This window comes from Fundulus heteroclitus, unplaced genomic scaffold, assembly GCF_011125445.2.
Source record: "Fundulus heteroclitus isolate FHET01 unplaced genomic scaffold, MU-UCD_Fhet_4.1 scaffold_248, whole genome shotgun sequence".
Classification (NCBI taxonomy): Eukaryota; Metazoa; Chordata; class Actinopteri; order Cyprinodontiformes; family Fundulidae; genus Fundulus; species Fundulus heteroclitus.
In genome coordinates this window covers 244-20162 of record NW_023396659.1, presented here as the reverse complement: position 1 = coordinate 20162, position 19919 = coordinate 244, and the positions used below count along the sequence as shown (strand labels likewise).

The following is a 19919-nucleotide window of genomic DNA, read 5'->3' as shown; positions in this document are numbered from 1 at the left end:
GGCTTGGCTTAAAGGCTTTAAGCCATCAGATGAATGGTCTCTAAAGCTGCTCTGACTGAACCACACTGACAGTCCAGCTTTTCATTTCCACTCAGGGATTTTTAGTGGGAATCAAGTGAGACACCACCTGCTGATCTTTGGTTCTAATGGATGTTTGAAAGCTAAAAACTGAACCAACGAATCCAGATAACTTTTAAACTCAGTTCTGACTAAATCTAGTAATCCCTGTTTGATGCATGAATCATTTTAATATTTCCTCATTTTAACCCAACTTTAACTTTAAAATTCAACACATCTAAAAATGATTTTCTATCTTTCTGCCTGTCTGCTGGGATGCCAGATGTCGTCTTTCTCAGGTTCTAAAGTTATTTATGTAACAGGGAGACGATCTGAGGATCCAGGTTCTGTACAGCAGCTTCTGGTTCTGGTCCGTCTGAAATGTCCAGGAAACGAGAAAAAAGGAAATGATTCATATTTGAATTTCTGATCAAAAGAGAAAATCTCTTTTCCTTCTCCAACGTCCACGTCGGACTTCATGAAGAGCTGCAGGTGAAGGTTTTACCCCCACAGTCCCTAAACAGGATTAAAATCTATGTTCTGACCTCAGCAGAGCAGAGCTGCATGATGAGCCTCAGATCCAACAGAACCAGAACCGTTCTGCAGGAAGAACAGAGACAATCCTCCAAAGAAGATCTGAAAGTCTCTGAGCTACTGCAGAAAGTGTATCCATGCTCACCGAAGGAGAAGCTGGAGCAGATCAAACTTTATCTTTACTCACTTTGAGATTTTACCTTCAGAAAGAAGGAAATAAAAAGATTTGATGTAAAATCATGAAGAAAGGCTTCATCCTCTGATTGAAGAAACCATCATTTACTCACTGATCTGTTTGCAGCAACAGATAAAAGGACCAGAGCTGCCCAAACATTAGCAGAAAACATCTAAAATATGCTGAAAAACCTGCAGAAACTGCATCACAATGAAGCAAACATGCAACCTGAAAACTTTAGAGTTGAGCTTTATTTCAGATTTCTGGGTTACAGGCTGAAAATGAAGCAGAGAGAAAAAAGATCAACTTTGCAGTTTCATCAGATTCAGATCAAAACTCCATGGAGCCACTAAATGCAGCTTAGTTTTCATTTGATCCTCATTGGTCCACAGAGACAAACAATATCAGACACTAAATGACAGACATGATCAGATAAACAGGATCAACATCTCAAAGGTCAGAGTTTATCATCAGGATCCAGTCAGAGTCTCTTTAAACTCAAACTGCTGCAGCTTCAACCCCTGGATCATCAGGACAGCTCAGCTTCTCTCCTCCACTAAGATCATCAGGACCTCCACAACCTGCAGAGAGAAGAAGGAGCAACAGAGGAGATCAGTGAGTGTTTCCAGCCTCTGGAAGCTGAACATGAACATCTCATCTGTTTGTGAAACATCAGCTGACTAAGAAACATGGAGGCTGTCCCTGAACACATCTGGATTAAACTAGTGAAAGAAAGATGTGCTGAGTGGACTTCACCAGAGCTTCTGCGCTGTAGAAAGACCACATGGTGACTAAATGTAATGATGGGCTGTGAAATCAGTGATTTGCAGGCTGCAGTCAGACTGATCTCAGAGCTGTGACTATGATGAAACTGATCAGCTGTTTGCTGCTGAAATGAGAGAACAAAGAGTCTGAGATCAGATCTGATGCCCCACAGCTTGATGAATGAGGACCACTGTCTCTAGACATTGTGGAAGGCTGTCAGCTGGAATCCAGCTGCATTTCCTGGAGACATGAACACAACAACAACAGTCATCTTCACATGGACACAAAGACAGGAACACAACAAGCTGCTGGCTCCTCTGATTGGCTCATTGTTGTCTTTGTGTCCAATCAGGAAGCCTGTCACTATTCTCCTCCCACTGAGAAGCTGCAGCTTTACTGGAAACACTGGATCTTTGCTTTGGTACCAACTGGGTTCAGAACAGTTTTTCTGACTGCAGCTGGACTCACTCCAACCATCTACTTACAGAGATTCCAGTTTGTAGTCTGGACTCTTTACAAGATCCTGCAGCTGCTGAACATCTGACTCCTTCAGATTGTTGTAGCTCAGGTTCAGTTCTGTCAGATGGGATGGGTTGGACTTCAGCGCCGATGCCAGATATTCACAGCTGATCTTTGACAAACTGCAGCTCCACAATCTGAATAAAGAATAAAAGATGTGAGCCGAAGCCCCCAGGATGCAGGTTCTAACAGTCCAACAGATCCAGTTAAAGAACTCTCATTAATATTAATGACAACAAGCTGCTGCTTCAATAAAGACCTGCTGACTTCAGCTCTTCAACAATCAACAATATCAGAACTTTCAATAGTTAAAACTTCTTTAGCAGTTTTTACAGTCTTGGCTCTCATTTAGAAACTTTGTGTGGAAGCCGTACAAAAAGTGAACACCAAGAAAAAGAAAATGGAGAATGGCAAAAATATTCAGATGTATCAAAGCATGCTCAGGCACAGCAGCAGCCATTTTCCTTTCTAGATCCCAGCTGTAGCGATACATTTGGTACCAGGTTCTGGCTCAGGTTCTGCCCTCTACACGCCCAGATTCAAGCAGAAACTGTCGATGCAAAGCACCTCATCAATGTTAATGTGTAGAAAATGTGTCAGCTGATCATTTCTTCATTATGATGACATGGCAGCCACGGAGAATAAGCAAAGAAACGTTGGGAAAATTTCCCAGAGAGGCGTTTATTAAAAGTGGAAATCAGAGGTAAAAGCTCAGATTTTGTCCACATTAAAACAAGTTGTTAAGAAGCTGTTAAAATAAGTTGTTAAAAAGTAAACCACACTGTGCTCTGTGTTGAAATTCCCCTGTGGCTGTGGGTTCAGATCCACATTCAGAGGAGAGAGGTCCCCCCCCCCCCTAAAAAGGTGAGCACTGCCTGGGTGTGAGCAGAAAGCCTCCTTCTCTGCTCTCTGGGGGTTGGAGAGCTGCCTTTCAGCTCCTCACAGGGAGGTGGAGCCACTTTCCCCTGTGGGGAACAGCACAATGCATGCTGGGAGTCAGAAGCAGGATATTGGCCAGTCCTCATTATTGGCCAGGAAATCTTTAATTCCTGAAAGCGCGTTTCCTCAATTCTCCATCTGCACGGTCTTCCAGCAGTGCCAATGCATCCAGCCAGCAGTATTACGCACGAGTGTGTTTGACTGTTTGCAGCAATTAAAGGGATTGCTGCTCACCTGGTCACAATAATCTGTGGAACACGTCACCCTGGTGATGATTGGAGAGAGGAATGCGAAGGTAGAAAACCCAGAGAAGATGTTAGCAGACTTTGATTTAAGATTTAAGATGGCTTATGGGCATTTAGATTTATCTGTAATGTCCCAGATGGATTTAAGAGTCTCCAGCAGCAGAATGAATAATTCTGAGGTTTTAATGCTTCTGATCAAGATGATCTCTGATTAAAGTCTGATATGGAGTGAAAGTGAACGTCTGAGAGGAATCCTCATGCAGGTTGGCTGTAATTCACCACTTCACCATCTGCGTCTCCAGTTTCCCCGTCTCCAAAATGAGCATACACCTGGGTCAGAGCTGGCATGAGGACCATACATTTTCCCCTCAAGTTCATTTTTAGAGATCCTAACTTCTGGTGGAAAGTGGCGTACGCACATTTCAGCTCCATTTAGTGTCAGCAAGCTTTCTAAATGACAGCCCTGCTGACGTCAGCTCTTCACCTCTGTCAGCTCCACCAGCAGCTCCATCAATACAAACTCAGCTTCTGCAGCCAAATTATTCAAGTTTCACAAAAAACAAACAAGTCAACAGCAACTGTTGAGCAAATATGAACAAATGGAGATTAATGCAGATAAATGAACTATTTTAATGATTCCACAGCCATAAAAACATGATGTCATGGATAATATTTCATGTAAACTGACTTTAGGAGCTGAAGCTCCCAGAAGCAGAACCTGGTACTGTGTCTGTTGTGTCTGAGTATTTTAGTCAGTAAAATCCTTGCAGAGCTTCTAAAAGTGCTGAAGTATCAATCAGGGATTCTAGATTTGTTCCTGTCAGACAGATTCCAGGAGCTGAAATTGACTTTTCTAAACTGGCTTGAATCCCCTCTGAGCCGCTTCACATGAGGGGCATTTATACACACTGGGGGTCCCAATGCTGTCCGCTTCTGACCTGAGATCAGGGCTCAGACTCAGTTACACAGAGAGACAACATTAAAAACTGGCTCCAAGTCCAGGAACAAACTCAGCAAAGATTTATTACAATAGAAGATCTAAAAAAAAATTCAGCTCAATTACATCCACTTATTAAATTATTTTAAAATCATCCTGTAGAAAATGGAGAAAAACTGACCTGATGAAGGTTTAAAGAGATTAAAAACCTTCAAAGAAATGAAACATCACTATTTTATTTCTTCTCTCTTCCACAGTTCTGGATAAAAGCTGCAATTCTAAACTGAAATTCAGCTCATTGTTTTGATGTTTTCTGCTGATTATTGAATAAATCCTGACAGGAAGTTAGAAAAAGAAAGAAAGTTTAACTGAAGCAAAGCAGTGAAGAAGAAACCAGACTTTACCATGAAGATCCTCAGTGTGGATCAGTAGAATATCAGCCAGATGTCTGCAGTTTAGTGTCAACACAACTTTCACATCACAAATATCAGAACTAAAACATGGAGTCTGACCTCAGTGTCTGTAGTTTGCAGAGGGGAGTCTGGAGGAAACCACAGAGCTCCTTCACTCCAGAGTCTTTCAGGTTGTTTCCTCTCAGGTCCAGTTCTATCAGATGGGACGGGTTGGACTTCAGCGCCAATGCCAGATGATCACAGCTGATCTCTGACAAACTGCAGCTCCACAATCTGAATAAAGAATCAATGATGTGAGCCGAAGCCACCAGGATGCAGGTTAAAACTGAAACATGAACAAATAAATGAGCAAATGTAGAAAATAAATGTCCCTGAATGTAAAAGTCCCAGAAACATGATGAACTGATGTCTGATATGTGATCCAGTAGAACTGATTTAAAGAGTTAAAGCCAGCAGAACCAGAACATGTTATCATGATGTGTGAAGGTCCAGATCAAGGTGTGGTTCTCAGCAGTGGCGGCTGGTGATGATGATGTTCTGGGGTTAGGGTTGGGGGGCACTAGAGCTTGGAGATTACCAGCCAACAATAAACTCTAATTGAACATAAATCCATCCCTGATCACTTGCTGCTGCTGGATATTTATGTCTGATGGCTCTGGTGTCTGCATTTAACCCGTCCCCCAGGGAGCAGTGGCCTGCCACTGGGTGGCGCCCCGGACCATTCTGGCTCTAAGGGTCTTGCTCAGGGACCCAGGACAGGACCCTGTGGGATTTGAACCAGCAAACTTGCAGTGCAAACATGGACTACAGATCTATGCATGGTATTAGGTTTTAGCACTAAACACTGAACACTGGAATAATGAGGCACAGACTAAATCACCATTTGACATATGTTATAAAGTGTTAACAACCCACCCCCCCCCCCCCCTAAAAAGGTGAATAAAATAAATGTACTTTAGGACCTTTAAATAAAGACAAGTAACAAGCACATCTCTGCATACAACAGCAAAATAAAAACCCTCAGGGTGTCAATCTGAGATCCCAGTTCAATAATATTTGCTTAAATGCTTTTTAATTAAAGCTAAAGCCAGTAAAACCCAAGCTATCCCTACGTTGCAGGCCAGTTTCTATGCTTGTGAACATGGAGACCAAACTCAGTGGTGGCTTCACTCAAAGAGCAAATAATAAACTAAAAAGGAACCTCGGTCCAGATGAATATTAATGCTAACAGAAACGCTCTGCTCTGTGACTGCTGTGAGGGACAGAGCCAACCAGACCCGATGGACTCCTTTCCTGGTCTGATCCTGGATCCTGGTTTCCTGGAGCAAAGTGGACCTCTGCTCTCCAGCCTGGACCCACAGAAGATGGTTTATTCACTATGGACCAGAAAACTGTTTATGGAGTCTGCTCTAAAGTAATGACTCAAAGACACCTCCAGAACCGCGCAGTCTGTCTATGGACTGATAAACTTGCTGGAGGAGCACCCCAGGGGAGGACTTTATATAAGCCTCCAGTTAAAAAAAGAACTGCTGATCTCCAATGGAGGATTTTACATGGTGCCATCGCCACAAACTGGTTTTTATCTATTATTAATTGGGCGGTTTTAAACCAGTGTCCTTTCTGCAGTCTGTGAAAATGTTTTTCATGTTTTTATGGACTGCATTAGACTAAAGACCGTTTTTAGCCTTTTAACAAATGTTTTTAGTCTTTTTGGCACAGTTTTTACAACTTCTTTATTTATTGGAGGAGTGTGTCAAAATAAAAGTAGTAAGCCAAGGGCCAGACTTTTAAACTTTTTAATCAGTGAAGCAAAGATGGCCATTTATTTGTCCAGTAGAGACAGACTGCAGGGAGGACATCATCTTGATGCTGTGGCTCTGTGGAAGTGCAACGTTAAAGCCAGGATTAGGCTGGAGATTCACTTCCACAGAGCCACGCAGAACATGGAGGATTTTATGCAGTTGTGGAGTTTTAACAAGATTTTATGTGAAGTGTCTGAGGGAGGAGAACCTCAATTTAACAAGCTCCTGAATTAAGTATTTTATGGAAATGACACTTGTTTTTAACTAAATTGGTTAATTGTTTGAACTTTGTGTTAAAAGTCAAAAGTCTTCTTTTGTTTTTGTTTTTTATTGGCAAATGGTAAGATGGCAACCAATTTAAGGTGTATTGGGGACATAAAAGCACCAAAGCCAAATCTGGAGCTTTTATGTCCCCAATCCATCCAAAGCTGTTACAATCAGATTTATGATGTTCCCAACATTCCTGCAGCACAGCCTTAATTGGATGACCATAATTATGTCCCTGTAGATTTCCCCAGTACACATACATTAGCTTCAATCTTCTCAAGCTTAAAGGAAGCTCACCAGTTTAACTTGCAAAGCAGCTAAAGGAGATGATCTGAAAGCTCCACAACATATTGGTAACCCTTGTGTTTGTTCACTATCAAGTTTTCTCCAATGACTGTTAGCAGCTGCCATATATGCTATACACCCATAATCCAAGGAAGATCTCATGACAGCCTGATAACCTGCCAACAGCACTTCTTGACGCTCCCCATTCCTGTCCAGAAACACATCTCAACAAATTATTCACTTTTTACATTTATTTTGAACTAATTCTATCTGATGTTTCCAGGTTAACTTTTCATCAAAGATGACCCCTAAAAAACTCACTTTATTCACTTGTTCAAGCTTCTGATTATAAAGATTTAAATTAACTTCCTCATGTCTTCTATAAAAACAAATAACTTGGGACTTTGCAGCTGATATTCTAAATCCATATTTATTTACCAACCTTCCACTTTCAAAATGGCCTCCTGCAAATTTTTCTGCAAATATATCATATTCTGACCCTCACCCACAGAGCCCCATCATCTGCAAATAAAGATTTCCCTATACTACCATCTATCTCATCAGAAATGTCATTTATCATAATATTAAACAGAATTGGGCTACACACACTGCCTTGTGGGCTACCATTCTCAACAATATATGTAGTAGAGAAAGCAGCCCCAACTCTAACTTCTATTTCTCTACCAAACAGAAAATCTAAAACCCAGTTAGAAATCTGACCACTTATGCCAAGTTTTTCTAATTTAATCAACAATTCCTCTTTCCATAACATCTCATCCACCTTTTCTATGTCAAAGAACACAGATTTCACTATTTCTTTATTTGTTTGAGCTTTCCTTACTTCTGACTCCAGGCACAGAACCGCATCCATTGTATTTCTCCCTTTACCAAAACCACTTTGAAAAGGACAGAATAAATGTTTACTTTCTAGAAAAAATGATATTCTGTTACAATTCTCTCCATTGTTTTCCCTAATTGAGATGTCAGAGCTATAGGCCTATAGTTTGAAGGCTCTGCTGCATTCTTATCTGCTTCAACACAGGAATTATAACTGACTGTTTCCATGCTGCAGGAATAATCCCTGTCTCCCACATCAGATTAAACAGTTTTAAAATAACAGCCAGAGATCTATCATTTAAATGTTTAAGCATTATATAACAAACTGCATCTTTTCCTGGTGTCTTCCTAACTAGAGCTTGTGTGTCTTTGCCCTGGATGAGCAAAGGCGTCCACTCCTAGAGGAGGATCCTCCTTCAGGCTCAGGGAGAACCACAGCAGACACTGAGCGTTCTCTGGTGTGGAGAACAGGTCCACTGCTGGCCTGCAGAACCTGCTCCAGATCTGAGAGATCAGGTGGTGATGGAGGGTCCAGTCTCCCTCTGGACATGATGTGCGCTCCTCTGTTCAGGACAGCGGGGATGTAAACTGCTCTGATGGAGAGCAGATTGGTGCGTTTCCAACACAGCAGCCGTCTGGCCACCTTCAGCAGCTGAGCTGAGCCACGCCCCCTTTATGCCGCTGCTGTGACCCTGTTGTCGGTGTGGATCAGAAGCTGCTGGTCCCGCCGCAGCAGAGGAGCAAAATGCTGAGTCAGCTTCAGCACCTTTATGTGGAGAGACATGTGGTCTGGCCACTTCTCCGCCACTACCTGGGACAGACACGTTCCTCCCAGCCTGACAGCGTCTGTGAACACCGGGACGTGTGACGTAGGTCTGCTGAGGGCAACTCCCTCTGACACAGTGGGGGGGTTTCCCCAGTGGGCCAGGTGGGCTCCCACTGACGGAGGGACTGCAGTCATCCGCTGCCTCCTCTGGCCACAGGGTCTATGCACAGGCGGGTGAAGCATCTCTGCAGGGAGGAGCCTCATATGAAGCAGAGCCAGCGGAACCAGCAGGTGGGCTGCTGACGTCATCCCCAGCAGCCGCATGACGGACAGAGCTGTCACTGTGTGGAGGTGTGACCTGGCGGAGCAGCACTGACAGCGTCTGCTCTGGGCTCTCATGGTGGCCCAGTTTAGCTCCAGCCCACAGAAACTAGCAGCTGGGATGGAGAACAGATCCTTTTACCACTTTATGGAGAACCCAGTTCTGTCAGCTGTGGAGCCAGAGCTCTGGTCTGCACCGCCGCTTCCTCTCTGGACGTAGCCAGCAAGAGCAGGTGGTCCACATAAAAGAGGATTCTCATCCCTGCAGAGCACAGCGGCATCTGGAGAACGTGCGTGGAACCACAGAGGAACCCAACGGCAGGTTGTAGTGACAGGGAATCCCCTGGAAGGAGAAGCGCAGATACTTCCTGTGTTTGGGGATGATGGAACATGGAAGTAGTCCTTCAGATCTATGGAGGAGAACCAGTGGTTCTGGTGAACGTTCTCCAGCAGCTGTCTGACTGCCAGCATGTGGAACCGTCTCTCTGTGATCAGAACCAGTAAATACAGGGAATAGAACCCCATGGAGGAGGAGAGAAGGAGGAAAGAAGGAGGAGAGGAGAAGGAGGAGAGATGGAGAGAAGGAGAGGAGAAGGAGAGAAGGAGGAGAAGAGAAGGAGGAGGAGGCTGATGGAGGAGGCGGCTGATGGAGGAGGAGGCTGATGGAGGAGGGGGCTGATGGAGGAGGAGGCTGAAGGAGGAACAGAGGGAGGGTCCAGGAGCCGTGGAGCGCCTGAACTCCTGACCTCCTGGCCACGGTGGTCCAAGCAGCCGGCAGACCAGTGAGAGACGTCGGCCCAGAGCAAGGCCTCACCAGGTCCTGAAGCGTCTCTGACTCCTCGGCGTTCTTCTGGATCTTCTCCAGCGCCGATTTAAAGTGAGGAGCCAACAGAGCATCCGGGCTGATGGGGCTCCCAGCACCTCCTTTTTCACATCCTGGGAGGAGGAGGATGGAGGAGAACAGCTGGAGCCAGATGTTCCTCTGGATCATGGTCTGCCAGGCAGAAATGGTCTGCAGACTAATAGAAATGATGATTCTTCAGTTTTTCTTTGGTTTCCTTCTTGGTGCTCAAACTTGTTGGCTTGTTGCTGAACGGTACCGCTGAGTCCAGAGAGCGTCTGCTGCAGTAGAGCTTTTTACTTTTCAATATTGTGCTGTAGTTTAATAGCCACACTGCTGGGTCCTGGTTCTGGTTCTGTCTGATTGAGCTGTCAGACTGAAGAGGACGGTTCCTCTCTGAGCCGCACCAACAGAACAGCAGCTTCAGGACAAAGCTGAGCTGCTGGAACCTGCTGGTGCCGTCCATCCAACCATTTTCCAACAGGCTTATCCCTGCTGGGGTCCTGAGGGCTGCTGGTGTCTATCTGCAGCTGTCAGCGGCTGAGAGGCGGGGTTCACCTGGACAGGTAAGCAGCCTATCACAGGACAACACAGAGACAGACAGGACAACCAACCATTCACACACACACTCACACCTAAGGAGAATTTAGAGAGGCCAGTTAAGCTAACAGTCATGTTTTTAGGACTGTGGGAGGAAGGCGGGAGTACCCAGAGAGAACCTACTGTGGCAGTATGCCTGTGGCCTTTGAACGCACCACACAAGTGCCTAATCTAATTGGTTGTGGTGCTGGCTGCCTGTATATAAAGGACCCTCCCCTACCTGGTTGACATGACGTTGTTTTCCTTCCGGTTCAGACCTCGGTGTTGGTTGGTGCTGCACGCTAGGTAAGGCAGGCTTCACCTCTCTCAAGCAAACTTATTACTTGTGATTTATTTACATTTTCTGTATAACAGCTGCAAATTAATGCATGCGCGCAAATGATGCGCTAACGACGCTCTGATCGCCGCCGCCTGTACAAGTTCTACGTTTCCTCCTTCCTTTTAGAGGCACTACATAGAGAACTCAGCGGTAGGTGAAGTGCTGAAGTTTGGATGCTTTTAGATTCCATTTCTAACATTTATTTTTGATAGCCGCTGCCGTTTGTCCTTGGCCGGCTGTTTGCCCGCTGTTCTGGTTGTCCTCGACCGACGGTCCGCCTGTCAACTGGATAATCTGTCGGCTGCCTACCTGTCGTCCTGGTGCTGGCTGTAGGCCCGCCGTCCTGGTCGGCGTATAAGTTGGCTCCTACCACTCGTCCAGTGTGGCTGATTTGGGCTGATTGGTGATCAGCTCGGACTAATTTTCTACTGCCGCTCTGAGTGGCGTCTGCTACGGCGGATCGGTTTCTCCCTGGACGACTCTTAATTTGGACTATTGCTGCTTGATTGTGGGCTGAACTGCATAATTGTATTGTTTGTAATTTGCATGTCTCTCTTCTATTTTTTTTGTGATAGGAACGGCCAGCTCGTGGTGTTGGTGGTGGACTTTCCGGGTGGTGGTACTCCTTTTTGGTTTGGTGCACGATTTTCTTTTGTTTTGCCTTGTTTCGTTTGCTGTGTTTCTTTTCTTTTAGGACACTACCCCAAATTGCACCCCCATCCCTGAGTTGCGCTAACACTGACTTTTAATGTGTGAGTGGTTTTTAGACTAGTATTTTCGATTAACAAACAATTGCAGAATAAATAAATTGTTACATTGTGAGAGTGTCTCAAGCCTCATCTGTAGTGGGTCTGTGTGCTTTAAAGGTAACTTTTTAGCGGAGTTGTTGTAACCAATTATTAAAATAGTGTCTTTTAACTTAAGTTCCCAATTATCACACTGCTCCCGCCACATTTTGGCGTTGTTGACAGGATGTTTTTTTTTACAGTTTTGAGGCTGAGACTCTTTCACTATTATTGCATTTTGTGACATTTATGTTCAAGTATTGATATTTTTTTGGTGTGTTAAGGACAAACGGCTGCGGTTCATTTATTTTGAGCTGGTCATTTGTAGTAATGGAGGAAGAGCTACTGGAATTGAAGACCCTGGTTGCTCAATTAAAGGCTGACAATGAGAAGCTGCGTGCAGAGCGTTCACCTTCCACATCTAGCTCCAGTGCCGGGCCGTCTTCAGCTTCTGCACCCCCCCACCGCCCAAATAACGGACAGGTTAGTGTTTGTTCCACGCGATCGTAAGTGTCCTATGTTTAGGGGACGGGTGGGGATTAGTGTGAGCGAGTGGGTTGAGGAGGTGCAGGCGTGTATGCGGGCACGAAATTTGTCAGCAGTAGATCAGGCCTTCTTTTTGTATGACCATTTAGAAGGAGAGGGCTAGGGATGAGGTCAAATATCGCTCTAGTCAGGAACAAGGGGATCCGGCTAAAATCATTTCTATCCTCAAGGAGCTTTATGGATGTAATGAGTCGCATGTTGCATTACAGGAGGCCCTTTTTCTCCAGAAAGCAATTGGATGGGGAAACATTGCAAGAGTTCTCCCTTGCTTTGATGAGCCTCATGGAGAAAGTAAAAGTACAGGCCCCTAGGGACATGCCAAACGCTGAAGTTCTCTTGCGTGATCAGTTTATAGAATATGTCCTTGATGGTGCACTTCGTCGTGCGCTAAAACAGTACGTTCGTCTGAAACCGGCAGCAACACTGCTTGAGGTCAGAGGGTGAGGCAATGAGGTGGGAATTGGAGGGTTTGCCAGCTAGTATGCGGGGCCGGAGTAGTAACTCTCTGCCTTCAGCACCCAGCTTTTCAGTTTGCTGTGCGTGGTGGGTCACCAGCTATTGCTAGCCCCACTCAAACAGAGGTTAATGAGTTAAAAGAGCTCTTAAAACAGCAACAGGAGCACACTACGCATGCACAGGGAGAACATGCGACCTGCTGGTGCCGTCACTTTGATTTAGTTTACATTTTCTCTCTTTGTTCTTCTCAGACATTTCATTTTTTTAGATAATGCTGTTTTTATTATTTTTAGTTTACTTGTTTATGTGTATGAATGTGATCCTGGCACTACTCTGGAGGAACAAAATGAATGTTTCATGTAAAGATGTGACAAAGACATGAAAAATAAAGCTAAATGATCTGATCTTGTTATCTAAATCTTTCCCAAATCAAATTAAAACATCTCCATCAATAATCACATCATTTTGACTTATTTTCCTAATTTTTGTTCTCCAGTCCAAAGCATTTTAAGTGTTAAATGTTCAATACAAAAAATATCAAAGAAGAAACTAAATAATTGACAAGGCAAAACATTTGGACAGCAGGTTGTCTGTAAAGAAAAATGTCAGAACAAAATTAATAACTAAAATAAGTTGTAAAGTAGCAGTAAAGATAAAACCTACATCAGCGTCTTTACTTTACAGAATGGAGTCTCCAGGATCTCACAGAGACGCTTCATCTCAGAGTCTCCAAAGGCTCCCCTTCTATCATAGGTTCCTGCGTCATTATAGATCTGATCTATTTCCAGGTCAGTCAGGGAGGGGTTGGACTTCAGAGCTGAGGCCACAACTTCACATTCAGTCATTGAGAGCTTACAGCCCACTAGTCTGTGATGAGAGAAAGAATGAGATCAGTTGTAGTTAAATCAGACTAATAAAGACTGATAAACAGACTAAAAGATGATGACTAAACAGTGATGTCATCATCAGATGAACATCTGCTCTTCAATCAATGTCCTGTTGACCCACACAGAGAATCTCTTCAGTCTCTTCAGGTCTTGGTTCTACTGCAGAGCTGATGTGTCTCTGCTTTTGGTTAAAAGCTTCATTTAACCACAAAGATGAAGAAAGATCATCTAGAGTAAAACAACAGAACTGACTAAATCTATCTGGATGTCCATGATAGCCATTTGGCCGTCTCCTCTATGTCAATTATCACCAGATTATCTCTAGACATATGTGAGTCTAGTGATAATACACTATGGTTGTTTTGGCTTCATCTCACTTCCAAATCATCTCTAACTATACATACAAGTGACGCCTCTTCCTTGTACTGGAAAGTGACCCAAACTGGGTAAAATTACTGGTTATGTATTAAAAAAGAAAACAGGAGGCTCCAGTTTTCATTTAGTAAAGCGAGTCATGACTTAATGTAACAGATAACGATGTTACATTACTTCCAATAGAACACAGTGTGTTACTACAAACTGCATCAATAAGGCAGATTTTCTTCAGAGCATGCTCTCCGCTGCAGGAGTTTACCAGTGGCTGACTTAGTTTAGCACCTTTACTTCTTCAGTGGTATAATAGCTGAAGTACATTCTACCTGCTACTGTCTGCAGTGGAGGGACCACTATTTAATTTACTACAAAGTCTGTTTTAGCTTGATATATTGCTGCAAGAGACGATTTCTGTTACAACCATTCATAGCTGGTTGCAGCTTGTTAATGTGTAATAATTATCAAGTTAAAAATCATTTGGTTTATTTTATTGTTATTCTATGATGAACATTGAGTATAATAATGATCATCATATCTACATAATTATATTAAAATTGATAGATGTCTTGAGTCTCTTGTGCCACCACACACTAAAATTGTAGATTAGTGGACAATGTTTTCAAGATTTATGCACCATTCATTATTTATTCATTATTATGTATTTTATATGTGGACTCTTGAACTCTGAATTCTTTTTAAAGTTCCACTAACAGGAAAGTGGTCCTAATGCTTTGACATGTTAGATCCCATAAAGTCAGCAAATAAGCTCCTTTATCTAGTCAGTAGTGCTGGATGAGAGCATGTGTGCAAAGGCCTCTTGTGTTTTTTAAAGCCAGCCATCAGCTCTGAGCCACTCTGAGCATTTAAAGCTACTCACACCTGCAGATGGAGGCAAAGGAGAAGGCCGGCTCAGCTTCAAGTAAGCTCCACCTGCTACCAGGCTCCACTTTGCCCCCTCTTTCACAAGGCCATGGCTGATGTTCTGTGTGTGGGTGAGCATCAGTGTTTGGCTTAGTGGTGTTATGTGTTATTGGTTCAGGTGCCCAAAGCTGCAGTCTGCTATAGCAATGTGAAAGGTGCTGCTGAAGATCAGAGCAGAGTGGGAGAGCAACAGGCTGCTGCTGTGCTGCTTCTGATGCTGCTGCTGCTGTGCTGCTGCTTCTGTGCTGCTGCTGAGGTGGCTTTAATTTTGCTTGTTTCTGTTTGCTGCAACTTGATAAAATCACGGTTTCCTTTTTAATTAGGATCACAGTAATCAGTTATTATTTTCCGAGTTACAACCTTCAGTCAATCAGTCTAATGGTTGAAACATGATTAAATGATCAATCATGGTGGATGATGAAATCCAACTCCACAAAATCATCCAGTAGCTCTTAGAAGCCGCTAACGCATCTCAGCTGAAGTCTGTAGCCTGGTGTCTTTAGACCGGATCAACTACGCTCTAAATGGAACGCTTTCTTAGTTCCGTTAACACCACTGCTTTACGTTACTGCCACATTTACATTTAATTCATCAGAACAATTTAGGATGAATACTTTTTTTCAGAACTCACAAAATGTCCCTATGCAGAACATGTATAATGTGTAAAGGTCTTCCATCAATCAACCTTCGGTCCATCAGTCTAAAGGTGAAAATGGTTAAATGAACTAAATCAAGAGGAAACAACAATCAGAGGATGATTCTGGAGGAATAATCCAGAGCGAAGTACTGAAGAACACTCAGTAAAGGGTGCCGAGTGGCTCAGAGGTGGAGCAGAGGTTGTGGGTTCAATTTCCCCAGACATTTACTGCACATCTTCCCCTTCTCTGTCTGCCTCTCCTCCTGTCCACCTACTAATGAATAAAGGCCACGAGTTCCACAAAAACCTTTAGAAGAAGCAGTTTTTCTAAGGTCAGGGGTCCTATCATCACATGAATAGCAGCTCATAGCAGGAGTAGGTGAGGAGGAGCAGAAATGATGACACATTTTAGTGGACAGTAAATGAAATGTTTTAATAACCTTGTTTTTAATATTTGGAGGAAGCTGTACTGCGTTCCTGCCATTCTTGTTTTGTGGGTGTTTGTTCTGATTCTTTCTGAGCTTCATTCACACATACTCCTCAATCCGTGTTCTCTGTTACGTCACAAATAAAAGCCATTCTGGTCTAAAGGGCATTTCCCACAGGCTCCGTGGAGCTACGCCATGACAGAGAACCCTCCTCCTTGTCCGTCAGAAATATGGATGGAGTCTGTTGGTGACGGACGATGGAGATAAATAATCAATTCTAAGAACCAGCGTCTGTATTCACAAAGATCCTCAGAGTCTCTCAGAAGCTCCTTTCTTAGCCTAAGGTTCCTACCTAGGAGTCTGAGCATCAGAGGGATTCAGATGCTGCTGAGAGCCGCTCTGAGGAAGGAAATGACAAAGAGATTTATCTGAGTGAAGGAGGTGTTTGTTGACCCATGTGCTAGGTGTGTGGTTGACCCCGTTGCAAGGTATGGTTGACCCCGTTGCTAGGTGTGGCTGTCCCGTTGCTAGGTGTGTGGTTGACCCCGTTGCTAGGTGTGGTTGACCCCATTGCTAGGTGTGACGCTGCCTTTAAGCGCTCTGATAGGTTGATAGTACAAAAACCACAAATGTGCTCCTAGTGATCAAAGGAGATAAATTACATTGGATGAAGAAATCTGTATCATGATTAAACTAATTGTCACACAGCATCAAACACTTTCTCACCTCTTTAGTTAATATTCTTTGTAAATGTTTTCACTTTTATTCATGATTCTTCAAAATTTTTCTTAATATTTTTTTATCCTCACTAAAAGGTGTAATGATCCTGGCACTGGAGCTGATCCGTCTCTCTGTCAGCAGCTGTCTTTCTCCACCCTGCCATTAAACTTTACTGGCTCCACCTGTCTCCAGCTGTATAAAGGCCCAGTCAGTTTCAGTCTCCAGTGCCAGATCATCTCTTTCCTCACGGTAGAACCTTCCAGTGTTATTGACTAAGCCTGTTTGATATCCAACTCAGACCTGTTGCCTGTTTTTTGAGCCTGCCTGTTCCCAGCCTGTGTCTGTCTGCCTGGTCCCTTGTCTCCTGAACCCCTACCCTTGGACTGCCTTCTTGTGTACCGGATTTGGATTTGGAACCCCCCGCTCGGATTTTCCCCCTCCTGTGCTTCGTTTGGATTGCTGGACTCCCCGTTACCGGACCTGGATTGCCCTTGGACAAACATCTCTCTGAAAGCCCCGTTGGGACTGACTGCCTCCCAGCCGCTCAACGGCTCCAGCCTTGCTCGCCTGTGGACGGATCCAGCTTTCAGAGAAGCGTGTCCAAACTGCTCGGCTCTCCTTATTATAAGGTCAGTTACCGAGCAAAGTTCTCCTCATTCACCTGTTGTGCTGAGTCCTAACCTTTACCTCTACCTCCAGGAGGCTCCTGCCAGTGAGCGTGAGCCGCGAACCCCGAGCCGACGCCTGCTTCTCCTGTTTTTTAAATAAACTTTGTTAGAACGTCACTGACCTGTTGTGGTGAATCTTGGGTCCAGCTTTTGGTTCATTACAAAAGGAGGTTAACTTTTAACCCGCCAGGGATCTGAAACTAATTAATTTCCCTAAACTGTGGAGGAAATGAGCAGATAAACTTCTTTATCAATCATACAATTAGAATATGCAGATAATATAAATGTTAACGTCCCCGTAAAGCTGGACTATTCAGCTAAACTGCTTAGGGGGCCACAGTTACTGAAGGACAAAAGCTCAGGGGCCGGACATCCAGATAGTCATGTATAAAAGGAGAAAGTATCACAATGACCTTATACTGCTTGAATTCATTTTACTGCATCAAATCATAAATGTAATTAGCAGAACTCAAAGGTTTAATTCAAAGAAAGACTGAGTTTTGAAAATGCTTTCATCTTTATGTAAAACTGAAAAAGAAACGTGAGAAAATATGTATAAGCTTTTTTCTACATCTTACATGTTTAAAATAAATTCACAGATTAAAGGAAAATGCCTGAAGTTCATGACATTTCTGCCAAAAATGAGCCAGTTTTATTAATTTCTGATCATTTAGATTAATTCCAGTTTTACAGCATGCTATATTATTTATCCCCAAATGCTTTGCATAATTAATCTGCTTCTCTGAAATGCACAGGCCCCTGATGCGCTCAGTTGACAGTAACAAATTTATATCATCCTTTACCTGCAGGCTTGACCCCTACTTGTTTTTAATGTTAACAAAGAAAAACCTGTTTTCATAGGAATGTAGATTTGAACAGAATAGGTGTTTTTTGCACTTTTTTGAAGAGGTGGGGGAATTTACAGGCATAGGCTAAATGTTTTTACTTTTCTGTTTTTCCCCTCATGCCGCTCTCCACTTAGGGGGCAGCAGAGCTCTTTAGGCCCCACAAGACTGGAAAGCCCTGCTAACCACCCTCCACCCCTCCACCCCCACCGCTTTGGCCCCAACCCAGAGACTATTATTAACAACACTATTGATTTATCCCTCTGGGATTATTAAAGTATGTCTGATTCTGTCTGATCAATCTAAGGATATTACAACTAAAATAAAAATAAAAAAAGCTGTTGTTCCTTTCCTGTTTCTTGGTGTAGGGGTGCTGGAGAGGCGGATTTAGACAGAGACAGTTCTGCACCATGAGTTCCGTGTCTGATCTGTTTAGTGACATCCTCTGTTCTGCAGTCAGCTTTAGAAACCTGCCTGCCTTCAGACAACTGTTTGTTAACCAATGGTTGAAGTGCAAATAAAGCCAAATGTCTCTTCTTGTGGGCTCACCTATGTGGCTTTACACAGTGGGGGGGCTTACTCCAAGAGTTGAAGATGTCAGTGACAGCCGTAGACACTGGGAGACAAACATAGTTGTGGACTGTTTCAGAGAACAATGAAAGCTAACCTATTACTTAGAGGTTAGGAACTGAACAGCAGACAAACCAAGGCTGTTCAACCATGCCGCTCATCTGGGCTGTTTTTCACACAATGTTTCTGATCTTCTCTGATTTATTTAGTTTTTACAAAGAAGTCATTTAGGGGCCAGATTACCATCACCAGCGGACCAGAAGTGGCCCACAGACCATCAGTTCAATAGCCCTGACCCAAAGGGTGATTTTCTAAAGAGGTGAATTATGGATAACAGCCCAATGAGTGAAGAGCTGTTTAAAGTTTAAAATGTGTCTCTGGATGATTGAATCTTTCTAAAAGATCAAAATCTCTAAATACCAAAAGCTGCAGCAGAGCTGACCTGAATGAGCTGAAGATTTAGAAATCTGATGGTTGAAATAGTCCAAAGTATGAAGGAAGAAGTAATTAAAGGTCCGAAAACGTCCAGAACCGACTGAATAATGAAGAATAAAGCGGACGGCAATAATGCTGAATCAGCATCAGTCAATGAAGACATCTGGACTCACCGAGCCTTTCTGCAGTTCCTCAGAGCTGGAACCAGTCTCCGTCGTCCTGATTCTTGTGTTGTACTTCTCCAGGTCCAACTCATCGAGAACCTCCTCTGACATCTGCAGCATGTAGCCCAGAGCTGAGCACTGGAACAAAGAGAGCTTCTTTGATCTGTTCTCTGATTTAAGGAACTGTTGGATCTCCTGAAACTGAGAGGGTCCTTCATCTCCATCAGACAGTGAAAGATGTTGATGCTTCTGTCAGGAGAGATATCATCATCAGTGTTCATCTCCTTCAGGTTGGTAATGACTCTCTGGATGGTTCCTGGACTTCTCTGTCTGACCCAGCAGGCCTCCTAAGAGTCTCTGGTTGGACTCCACAGAGAGGCCATGAAGGAAGCGAGCAAACAGGTCCAGGTGGCCATTTTTACTGCTGAGGGATTTATCCATGATTCTCTTCAGGAAGTCCTCCAGAGATGAGTAATTAGTGTAATATCCCAGGAAGTTCTGCAGCACCCTTGTGTTCCTGCTGGTGAAGCAGTGGAACATGTAGACTGCAGCCAGAAAACTCCTGAATGCTCAGATGAACAAAGCAGTAGACTGCTTTCTGGAAGATCACGCTCTCTCTCTTGAAGATCTCTGTACAAACTCCTGAGTACACCGAGGCCTCTGTGACATCCAGACCATGACCAGACACCTGCAGCGGTCTTCTTGGTAGAACATGATGTTTCTTTCTCCAGATGTTCCAACGCCAGCCTCCCCAGCTTCAGGAGAACTTTCCTGTCAGCCCCATCAGCTCCTGTGGACTCCTCCCATGTCCTCCATGGTATTGTTCTTCTTCTCCTGGTCTGGACCAGCAGGAAGTGAGAGTA

The 19919-nt window shown here is 43.8% G+C and overlaps 1 protein-coding gene across 1 annotated transcript; it reads right to left on the bottom strand.

Annotated features, from left to right (window-relative positions):
• Positions 1 to 1086: 1086 nt before the first annotated feature.
• LOC118559228 (NACHT, LRR and PYD domains-containing protein 14-like) lies at positions 1087 to 19100 on the bottom strand. The gene is made up of 5 exons (XM_036129900.1): positions 19066 to 19100; positions 13073 to 13276; positions 4684 to 4857; positions 2017 to 2187; positions 1087 to 1347 (listed from the first exon to the last, which is right to left on the bottom strand). Exons 2-5 carry the CDS (start codon positions 13252 to 13254, stop codon positions 1332 to 1334), a joined length of 543 nt encoding a protein of 180 aa, XP_035985793.1. The 5' UTR covers positions 13255 to 13276; positions 19066 to 19100; the 3' UTR covers positions 1087 to 1331.
• Positions 19101 to 19919: the final 819 nt, after the last annotated feature.